The 12,263-nt window shown below is 31.5% G+C and overlaps 1 protein-coding gene across 1 annotated transcript; it reads left to right on the top strand.

The window, feature by feature from the left end:
* The first annotated feature begins 3,757 nt into the window (after positions 1-3,757).
* On the top strand, positions 3,758-10,717 carry LOC113847636 (membrane protein of ER body-like protein). The gene is made up of 9 exons (XM_027476861.1): positions 3,758-4,243; positions 5,367-5,999; positions 6,412-6,573; positions 7,002-7,201; positions 7,315-7,486; positions 7,988-8,392; positions 8,535-8,780; positions 9,394-9,455; positions 10,118-10,717. Exons 1-9 carry the CDS (start codon positions 3,811-3,813, stop codon positions 10,568-10,570), a joined length of 2,766 nt encoding a protein of 921 aa, XP_027332662.1. The 5' UTR covers positions 3,758-3,810; the 3' UTR covers positions 10,571-10,717.
* Positions 10,718-12,263: the final 1,546 nt, after the last annotated feature.

Below are 12,263 nucleotides of genomic sequence, written 5' to 3'. Positions count from 1 at the left end.
AAAAAACATTTCTCCTTATCCCTCTAATATCATATGTTTTTTTTTTTATTTAATACATCAAAATATTACAACTTTTTATGTAGTCTCTTATTTGTAGAGTCACATAAATACTAACAAACAAAATAAATAGAAACTTAGCGAAGGATATACATGGTATGATAAATATTTTTGAAGACCCGATACCGATTTTTTTTAAATGTGGGATCAAATAAAATAAAGGGAACCAAAAATATAAATTAACTCTATAGATAATTTACTAAACAATATATTCATTGAAATTTTAATAAAGTAAAATTAAACTTCATACATTTATCAATGCAAAATGGTAGTGGCTTTCGAGACTATATGTGTAAAAGATAATTCTGTTTGAATAAAAAAAATTTTAATGTACAAGACTCACTTCTAAAACTTTATTGAAAGAAAATCAAACACATATTACTTAAAATAACCAGTCATTGGTGTGGTTTTCAAAAATTTAGAAAAAATAAGAATTTTCTTATATAATTAATTGCATCAAATTATAAATTCAAACATTAAATTACGATAATAAAATAATTATTTAATTAATATTGCTCGTAGTCTATAAGTGTGAATCGTTAATGATTTTGATGTTTCCTCTGTTTATGCTTAAGTAGGTTTTTACCCTTCGCTGTTTTTACTGCTGAGAAAGCAATGAACGCTGTTAGCGACAACTAAAAGATACCAATTAGATGAGTGATGGAAACTGGTGCAGAAATTATAATTTATAAGTAGAAAACTCCTTAAAAATAAATGTTATTAACGGCTAAGATTTTATTTTTGATAAACTAAATTAAGATTTAAAATTTGATAAATGTTAATTAGTGCTCTAAAAATACTAAATAAAAAATTAAAAAAATGTCACTAATACATTCTAACGTAATTTTTAATTAAAAATTACTTTTAATTATTTAACCAACGTTCAAGATCCTTAAAATTTAACCATTTAATATATGATTATGCAGTCCAATGAGTCCATAGCATACATTTTCTTTACTTCAGTCTAACATTTTCATATATGATTTTCTTCTTCTCATAGATTTATAAAGTTTTTTCTTTTATAAAAAGTTTAGGAGAGTGAAAATTTAACTTGAGGGAATTGATGAATAAGACATAATTTTATATCATCTCCTTATAGTAAAATAAATATAAAATTTCTGTATAAGTGTACTCTTCTTATCTTAGACTGAACAGCTATTAAATTTTGCGTAACTTGTACAACAAATGTAATTATAGAATGGAAAGGGTACTTGACTCACTCCCTGAATGCATGCATTTATATAAAGGGGTTGGGTGAGAAAATAAATGTCAACCACAAATAATAATGTTTCATCAAACTTAATCATATGCTCAATGCCTCAATTTTAAAGCTTAGAATATTTATAAAAAGCTCGTGTTTTTAAAAGCTAATGCATTATCATTTACATCATGTTTGACTTTGTTTTTTAAAACACTAATTAAGATATGTTACTATGATAATGAAAATATAACTTGTAATTATTATTTGATGTTTAATGTATATCTCATTAAAGACAATATACACTTATGTTTAATAACATATTAAATTTATTAAATAAAATGTGAAGCAAGTAAGATGAATTGGTGAACAAAATATTTATTTAAATGAGAAGAAAGAAAATATAAATAATGATATTTGTCACTCTTCTTTTATTTACACTTTGTTGTATTTTCTCTTATCGTCTTTTCTAAATTTAAACTTATTGCACCTTTCACATCGACTTATAGTAGCTGCATATTTATCGCTATGGCGACATCATTCCTCAAGGTACTTTTCTTAAACGAGCTTTTATTATTGTGTAGTGTTTGTTTGTTCCATCCAAAATATATAACAAAATAATAAGTTGGAGACGAAATGTTAAAAATTCAGGATCTCATATGCATCAAAATGGATATTTTTATTAATAAAGATATTATTAGAAAAATAATAATAAGAAAAGGTGCAAACAAAAAAATTGCAAAAAGATTTTATGAGTTCTAACATTTTTATTGGGAAATGAAATTCCAGCGCCAGATCACACGACAGCTGTGATATGATTCGCAAGAACGTAGTACGTATATATATATATATATATATATATATATATTCATAAAATATTCTCCTAAAAAAATAAAAATATCAACTATATTATAATTTAAGATTAAAATAATGTAAAAGAGGTAAAATTAATTAAATTCTTTATATTTTAGAAAAATAATAATTTTATAAACTCAACTCTTTTAAAATGAAAATGTGTAAAATAAAAAATAAAAATTTATTTATAGTTACTTTAAAATTACTTATGATGAAAATATTTAAATTTGAATTAATAATAAATAAATTATAAATTCTTAAACATATATATCTTCCCATTTTAAGAAAGAGAAAACTTGAAGAATGGTTTCATAACTGCTCCTGTTTTTGTTATAAAAGAATAAATAATCAATTTATTAAAATTCATAAAAAAATCAATGTTATAAATTTATAATATATTCTGAAAACATTTATAATAATAAAAGATTAAATTAATAATAGATACTAATGAATATATTCATTTATAGTATGAGTAATAGATGAATAATTTGTCAACACAAATTTCATAATAAATAAATAAAAATAATAATAAATATATTTAAAAAATATATTTTTATAATTTAAACAAAATAATATCAGTAATTTAAACAAAAGTATTTAAATCATGCATGGGGTCAATATTTTTAGCAAAATATTATGTATGCAAACTTTTTTTGAAGCTAATGTTAATAGGTAAATCTTTTAAACATGAGAGAACATTTCGTGGTGTCCAGTCACAATCAGCGTAATGGAACAAAACTAGAATTTGTCTGAATCTGGAAGTGGAAATAGCACTTGCATCATGCATAATGCATCATGCATGGTCCTCGTGTGATCACTTGAAGATCTGGACCACACAATAGTAAAAAATGATAACTGTGTATTTAAGAATTAGAAAAAGCAGCACGTGAACCCCACTCTAAGCTTACATCATTCCTTTCAATTTTATTATTATTATTATCCTTTCTTGTCTTAAAATCATTCTTTGACACTCAGTTCAACGTTTCTAGTTGTCATGTTTCCAATAAATTATAGTTTTAAGGCTGTTTATTGGGATGTTTGGTTGTGCTTATGGACAACAATAGTTGTCAGGATCTCAGGATCTTTATGCTTAAATGGTTGGACTGGCATGAGTTCCACCAAATGTAGTTTTTGATGTGATGCATTCTGTCTGCTAGTTAGTACAGTGGAAAAGAAAATTTAAAACAAAAAAAAGGAGATTTTGTGGGACTTTTTCTTTTCTTTTCCTAGTTTCTTTTTATCCTAATTTTCCTTTTGTAAAACCACGCATAATTTACACTGTAAAAACCCAAAGTGTAATTAATTATAATTTCCTTCTTACGTTACTGCGCTGAAGGTCACGATGATCCAACTCGGTCCCATTTGCATAAAAATAGTTTTGTTTAATTTTCAGATAAAATCACAAAAAGCAGTTTTTTCAGTTAAAAGAAACTCCACGTACTGTGTAATTATAAATTTCTCTCAACACAAAATGAGTTAACTTCAGCTATTATTATATTATTTTCTTCAAATTTTTATTATCTTCATTTTCCATGTGCGAAGTGGTTGAAAGTGGAGCTCCGCATAAATGCAGAAGAGTGTACAAATACACCCTCAAGAGTCAAGCACATTAAATTCCACACCCAACCCTACCTCTCCCAAAAACATCCAATCTTGTCTTAGTTTCTTTGTCTTTTATCTTTCTGGATTAGTCACCTTCAATGGAACAAGAGCACCACCAATGCATAGTGAATGATCATGAACTAGTAGAAGGACAAGAACAAGAAATGGAAGATGGTGCTTTGAAAACAAGGCAATCTCTTTCACATGGCACGGAAAATCTCACTGATGGTGTTGTATTAGCATCCTCTTCTTCTTCCTCTTCTCTTACTAGCAATGGCAGTGAGCATAGTAATGGAGTTTGCACAGCGGTCAGAGACCTAGATGGATCTCCTGTTATGCAGGAGGAAGTATTTGAAGACATAGGACGTGTTTGTGAAAATAACAACCATGTTAATGATGATATGGTAGATAATGAAGCTGTTCGCCTTGGCCTAGCGGCTGAAGTTGCAGGAGCAGCAACAAATGGAGATGCCATAAGTGGTGCTGCTGTGTCACATAATAAGAACAGTGTTTACCTTGATAAGCAACAAGGTACCTCACTACCTCTCTCTTTCTCTTGGGATTTACTTTTGTGGTTAGTACTGTAGCATCGTATTTGGGAGAAATTTCAGTTTGCGGATTAATAGAATGCTGTACTCTTTTGGCTTCTTTAAGTGTTTGATAATTTTTTCAGGAAATTACTGTTTTGTCATTTGTTTGGTTGTTGTTGCATCACTTTCATTACCATTGCCTTTTTTTCCAAGTTAAGTTATCAAGTGTAGTGTGAATTGTGATGTGCATTTGTCCAGGTTTATTTGTTCAGAAGTTCTGGCTCTTTCTGCGGTTTAGATTAACATTAGGCTGTTTCTGGGTAGTTGAAGACAGTACTCAAGCCATATTGGTGTTCTGGACTTCTTAGATTGTCTTTCTTAGCTTGTTTTATGAGTACCACTAACGTGTGAACAAAGATAATCTATGATATAGATAAGTTAAAAGGAACTAACCCATAATTAGGACAGATATTCTAATAAACTGAAATCAGCTTCTTTTATCAAATTTATGGGAATTAGATATTCTGATGTTTAGTAAACACGTCGTCACTTTTTTATGCCTGAAGGAATGTGGAAATGTCATCACTGCTCATGGACCCAGCAATTTGACAGTCCTTGGACTGTGCCCATTTGGAATCTTAAGGGCTACCCTGACTTGCTGATGAATGTCAAAACTGTGATACAACATGGACCATGTTTTGTTTGTGAACCTAAAGGTCAGTAGATGCCAAGATTCTAGAACACACATTAACAGTTCTGACCAGCATAGTTCAACAGCCTTTCAATGGGATGGATTCTACACATTGATTTGTGAGGCCTCGAAGTAACTTTTGTTGTAAATTTGCTGGATGAAGTTGTAACAGTTAATTTTACTTTGTTGGATTTAAAAGGATAGTGTCAATATGGAAATAAGCTCCGCTCTTGTTCAATGTTTCTATATATGCAACTTTTGACATTATTGTGGAGATGCTCGGACATAAGTTGATTCTTAATTATTTTAACTATTATTTCGGTTGGTAGCTAATAGCCATATCTTTGAAACTCATTTTTTGGCATTTATATCCTAATTTTTCTTTTCCATTTGCTGTTTGGTATTGAAATGGTTATATGTGTCATGCTTGCAGATGATGAAGTTAATGGACTTAATGGAGTTCAAAATGGTGATGCATCTGGGTATGTCTATCCAACAAATCTGGGGGAGAAAGAGTTTGATGTACAAGTACATCAGTCAGTTATTCAAAATAGTCTATGCAGAGAAATCACCAATGAATGTATGAAAACTATGGATGACAAGATCAGTTCAGAATTATCCCATTTACATAATGCATCTGGCATACAAGCTACAGCAGTTATGAATTTTGGTGAAGAAACTTGTGCCAAGGAAGGTCCCAACTTGACAAAAGAGATTGACCAACAACTGCAAGAATTTGATGTTGAGGCAGTATTGGCAAAACAAGAGACTCATGACTTGTTTTGTCCTAATTGCAATTCTTGCATTACTAAAAGGGTTATTCTTAAGAAAAGAAAAAGGAGGATTCATAATGTAGACAACAAAGCCAAGCGTGATAAGTTGGAGACTATAGTTAGCTCAGAGCTGGTTGATGGGTCTGCTCAACCTGAAGCCAGCCAAGGTGATCGCACAGATGTAACCTCTGATATTGTTACTGTAGAGCCACCTGCTGATGATAATTATCATCCTGATAGAGATCCAGAAGTATTCAGGTGTTTATCATGCTTCAGCTTCTTTATACCTAGTGGTAAGTGGGTTACATTTTTTGTGTTAAAATCATAGTGTGGTCTAGTTTTATTCTTTTTTTATTGGCTGGAACTGGAAGGCAAGAATAACAGGAGTGAATCTGAACTTCCTTAGGTTTTGTGACTTAAAGCAGCAAATCCAAGGAAGCTTTATTTTCTGATTATGAATACTAAACATGCATGTTTTCTGATATGCTTGAAGGTCGTTTGGCAAGGACCAATAGCACCTAAAGTTTAAGCTGTTAGATGAAGGCTTGCAAATGTTTCTATATCTAAAAAATCATCATCTGTACATTTGTCCATTAATTACTTTTGTGCAACTAGGAAGTTTTTTTTTTGACGTATCTTGATTAGTCTGTGATGATTCAGGTTCTGTCTTCTATGTAAACTTAACAATCTTAGTAATTTGTACAGGAAATTGTTTCAATCTGTTCCGTGGTGCCAGCAAGAACGAAGGTACACAAAATCCTTCAAATATACCTTCAAGCAATTTGCAAGATCCTTCAAATCTACCAGGCTCCAATGCAAATTGGCTCAAATCTCAACTAATTACTTGGACTAAGGGGAAAAAAGCTAGTAAGCAAGTTTTTTTTTTAAATAATTATTATATAGGTACTTCTAAGAGAAGTCACTTTCACAATGATGCTTATTTGAAGATTGGCCCCGCCAAGGGTTGGCTGTCGGGTTTCAGTTCATTTCTTGTTTGACGTATGCAATTATAGTATTTTGGCACAAATTTTAAATGCTTTTTGAGACAAGTTTTCAGTTTGCTCGAATTCTCTATACTCCTCGTGGTTTACTTCTCTTTTGAATTTCCTATTGATAGAGTTTCTCATATTTTCCTTTTCAACACTTTCTTGAATAGTTGAGCTATATTAAATGCAAACTGAGAAATACAGGAAATCGTGCATTTAGCTTGCAGTGAATTTGACTCAAGATTGAAGCTTTTTATTGTGAAATCTTTCTGTCTCCAATTTGCCAATTTTCGTGCTATAATTATGTAGGTGATGCGTCCCTTGAACATTCTAGAACTGATCCTGCTGAGCAGCATCCCTCAACATCAATTAGTTCAAATGTGCCAACCTCCTCTGAAATTGGTCATCCAGAAGGTCTTCTTACCAATACATCTATAATTAAAAATGTAAAACCAACGCCAGATATTAATAATGGACATGGAGAGATGAATTCTCTGATTTCATCAACAGTAAGTCTAAAGAATGAACCATTTATAGAAAATGACATCAAAGCCCATAAGGCTTCATGCCTTCAAGAAATGAAACGTTGGCTGACCAAAAATGTCTTGACTTCTTGTTTCAGAATGGTTTATCTACTATACAATCTTATACAAAAAGTGCTGGTGATGCAATGAATGGAATGCCAATAATTGGGCAGGATTTCACAGATAAAGCAAAGGAACAATTACTGGCTGGAAACCTGATGACCAATGAGGGAGAGGAAAAGAGAGCTTCAGTAGATATAATAAAGACAAGTATGTTTGAGATTTAAAGATATAATTCCTTGAGTTTTTGTTTCAATATCAGTTTTTTCAAAACAGAATCTAGATAAATCATATACTAGCTCAATTGTGCATTATGAATTTGGGCAATAGAAATACGCTATCTGTCTAGAAGTGTCGTTCCCTATTAGTAAGATAGTACACCATCACAGGCTCAATTATATGAGGGGTAGTTACTTTCAAATAAACCATGATTACCAAAAAAATTTTTTAAGTCTTATGGTTATACTCTAAATATTTTCCATTTTACTTTAGCAAAATAAATATTATAGAACTCCCAAGCCTACTTCATTTTCTTTCATTTTCTTATTGAACTATGCATGTCTACCTTTAACCTTGTACAAAAGGACTTTTCCCAACGTGCCTATTAATTATGCATAATGTACTTTTTCATACTTTCCTAAGTTATTTATTCCATTGATTCATTTCTTGTTGATTGTGGCGGTGCTCACTTCATTAAATCACATGAAGCAGATATTGATGTTATGTCCTCAGTGAGCTTTTCTGATGAGAAGGTATCCAAGCATGAGATTGTTCAAATAGCAGCTGCTGCTACAACTGAAACACTTGTTAGTTTTGGAGAAATTGCTAAAGATGCCATTCTGAATCCTAATGCTGGGGGACCTGAATTACTTGGTTCTACAGCTGTAGGCAAGATACCAGAAGCTGTTAAGAATACTTATTCCTCTTTGGGACAAGGAGCACAATCAACAATTCAATCATTTGGCAGTGCAATAATAGCAAGTGATGTAGCTACTATTAAACAAAATGCTGGAATGGATGCTATCTTGCCATCAAAACTAGATTTTAAAGTAATTGAAAAACTGCAAAAGGATAGTGACAAGGAAATAAATCCTTCTACCAGAAAAGAAAATGAAGGTATGTGCATGAAATAAATGTCATCAGTTAATCATCAATATACAGCAATTCTTGCTCACCTGTATCACTTGCAGAGTTTGTTCCAAAATAAATCTTGCATGTTTGCTTTTGTGTAATAATTGGAGTTATTATAATGGTGCAGGTGGTGATGTGATAGTTGATGTGGAGAAAGAACCATTTGAATCCACATCTCAGACAGCAGATAATATTCCAGTTGAAGGTGTGACAGAATCACATACTCAAGCACAAATTGTTGAAGAACCTAGAGATGAAGCTGGTGAACCCCAAGGGTGGGAAGTACTTAAAAGTATTGTATATGGTGGTTTAACTGAGTCGATCACAAGCCTAGGAATTGTGTCATCTGCAATTAGTTCTGGTGCTACCCCATGTAAGTGTGCTTTCCCTTTTTTTTTTTTTTTGGGGGGGGGAAGGTTCAGTGAGGCCTTTTCAAGAGTGAGGATCAGTTAATTGGATAATACATATTAGGAGCTATTCTTTACCCTAAAACAAGCTTGACCTATTTCCTAAACTTAGGACCTAATTATGTGAATTTAAAAGGGCAATGGGTGAAACCATCAAATTAGACCATTTTGAAAATTAATGAACAACAAACAAAGTTGCAGCAGGCTGGTAAAAAATTCCATGCATGAAGTCACCACATTGATGATCAGATCTTCCCTGAAACATACCCTTTGTTAAATAGTCAAAAAAAAAGATACCAAGTGTATGTGTTGGACTCCAAAATTTCTGATTTTGTACTGAATCAGATATGCTTATTAATCAAATCTTTCTGCCTTATGCTTTCTTGGTTCTTTAAGTAGTTCTACTTTAATTTAGAATTGTCTGTCTCCTGGTTTTATGAGAAGGTTTGCTGAATTGCTGAGATTAATATCTATAATTTTTAGGCTTAGTTAAATTTGCAGTTTTTGTTTCACATCTTAAAAGGTGAAATTTTGGTTCAGTTCAGACTAGTTAATTTTCTGATCTTGTGTTTATTGCAGTGAATATTATAGCATTGGGATTTGCAAATATAATTGGTGGACTTTTCATCCTTGGTCATAATGTGAGTGGGCTTCCATTTACTGCTCAATCTCTGATAAATTGTATCATCATGTCTCCGCAGCATTCTCTTTTCTTGCATGAACAAAATATAATCTCACTTTGAGATAGTCTTATTGAGAATGGAAGTACGAATGACTAATATGACATGGTAGGTTGAAATTAAATTGTAATTGCTCTTAATAACCTGTGTCTCCAGACATCTTGGTGTATGATTGTCTCTCTCTTATTATAATAATATGATTTCATGCTAGGAATAGTTGTTGGTAAGAATTACTTATTTTTTATGTTCTAATGGGTTCTACACCATCACCCTAGATGACATGTAGTGTTGTTTAGAACATAGGGCATGAATGTATAATTATAATGTTTATTAGCAACAAAGTAGGGCCCTGTAATCTCTCTACTAACCCTGATTAGTCTATGCTATTTCAAACATGGAGCGTCCCTGATGCTATGGAATTCCATTCCCAATTATATTTCTCTGTTTAAAACTTGGTCAAGTGTGTTCCCTCAAGACACAATTCAGTTGGTGGAACTGAGACATGGAATGAGTGTGTCCTGAAATGCACTCTGGATCCATTTCAGTCATGCCTTTTTTCTTGAACTAATCCCTTGAACAAACAAAACCTTAATCAAGCCTTCTTTTTCTCTTTTTCTTTGCAGCTCATTGACTTGAAAAATGATCACTCTGAAGGGGATCAAATGCAAATGATTGTGCAAAATCGGTATCAAGAATTACTAGGACGAAGAGCAAACTTCTTGCTTCATGCCGTTGTAGCTGTCTTGTCATTCCTAATATTTGGTTCTGTGCCCCTTGTTATCTACGGCCTCCTGATTAACAAGAATTACTATGCTGAAGTTAAGCTTGCAGTGGTAGCAGCCACTTCGGTTGTATGCATCATTCTACTTGCTATTGGCAAAGTTTACACCACAAGACCACCTAAATCCTATATCAAAACTGTATCATACTTTGTTACATTGGCACTTGCAGCCTCAGGAGTCTCTTACATAGGAGGCAACCTAATCAAGGATCTCCTAGAGAAACTCAACCACTCAGAGTCAGGTTTAACTATTACCATGCCCATATCAGACGCAAGAGCATGGATGTCTTACTAAAGTAGTACGGGTAGGATTTTACGCAAGTATGGAATCAGCATGGATATCTAGGAACTTTTGGAGTTAAGAGTTTTTTCTTATGCAGATCTAGTCCTTAGAGGAACCTAGTTAGAATAAATATAGTTGTGCCAAGACATGAAAGTTCAAGCAACCTTTTTCATTTTATGTTTTGTTTTCTTTCCCTAGGAATTCTTGGATTCGCGTTACACAAAATGGGATCAGGAAAAGATAGTTCAATAAAATCTTTGTATTCCATTTTGTTACAAGTTGTAACTGGTGAACAATTTTGCTGTGCTATTTAACCAATGACATATAAATGTGACAAGATCTAGGACATAGATATACTGAAAGGTGTGATACATAACATCTCACTGAAAAAGATAAAATGAAAATTGTTAACGTAAGTAGAGACACTCATTCTTAAACACTAGTATTTAAGAGGTTGATTGATTTGTCATGCTGCTTTTGTTAAGTATCAAGATAGAATGCCAAAGATTTGACATAAAAGGGTAAATTCTCAAATTAGTACCAAAAATTGTAATCTTTCGCTTTTTAGTCCAGGCATTTTTAAATTCATATTTAGTCCCTCAAGGTCACTTTAATCTTGATTATCATTGAAAAATGAAAAATAATATAGAAAAGGAAATGAATTTGTATTCTAAGACTAATCTGGAGGTTTATTAAAAGAAAGAGTTCCTATAGTTAATGGGTTTACTAATTAACAGACTACGCTACCGAACTTTCCATTCTAGCCAACATCTATTGTACTTGTTTAAAAACAAGCTCCTAGACATTTCTATATACTTTAATACTTAACAGAACATTTCAATTTTTTTTATCTGAACTAAGCGAACTGAGATATTCATTAAATGACGGTTTCATGGTTTTTCCTATAATTTTATCCAAAAATAAGTGCAATTTTCCTTTTCTTTTTTGCAAAAGAAAAATGGTTAACGTGATTTAATGATAAAATTAATAATAAATAAATTAAAATTTAATATTAGAATTAACAAGTATTCCATGCATGATAACAATTTTGCAATATTTAAGTAGAAAAAATGACTTAAATTTAGTAAGATAGGAGAAAAAACATGTGAAATTAGAAAAAATATATATTATATCTTTACTTTTAAAATATAATCAAAGGCAAGTATCCGTCCTTTTGAAACCTATTTACATGTTTCTCATTTGCAACTATTAATCCTGTAACTAGTGCTAAAACTAATATCACTACTCAAAAATTAGTTTTAGAGATGGATTTTATAGAGGAAATGCAATCCATTTCTAATAATTTTATTTTTATTTTTTATGACAACTTTAGAGAAAGAATTTTTCCTCTCAAAATGTTCTCAAAGTCCCTCTCTAAATATGCAAGTCAATTTTTAAAAACAGAATTTGAAACACAAATACTCCCCTCTCAAAATCGGTCCGTTACTAATTTCTTCACAAAATTTAAAGATAATATTAAAGAGTAATTTTGATAGGTAATATTATGTTGCTAAAAGAATACAAATTATGAGAGGAAATTATTCATCTCAAATAAATTTTGTCGCTAAATTTGTCCCCAAAAAAATTGTGATGCGTAGAGAGGGAATTTGGTTGCGATAGTCCCCTCTCTAATGTTTTTATCACTCATTTAAATTGACAATTTTTTATATAAATACATTATTAGATTTTTTTAGTTACGAATGAT

This window comes from Abrus precatorius, unplaced genomic scaffold (genome assembly GCF_003935025.1).
Source record: "Abrus precatorius isolate BTA unplaced genomic scaffold, Abrus_2018 Scaffold8, whole genome shotgun sequence".
In the NCBI taxonomy this organism is placed as follows: domain Eukaryota; kingdom Viridiplantae; phylum Streptophyta; class Magnoliopsida; order Fabales; family Fabaceae; genus Abrus; species Abrus precatorius.
This window is presented reverse-complemented; position numbering and strand designations above follow the sequence as displayed.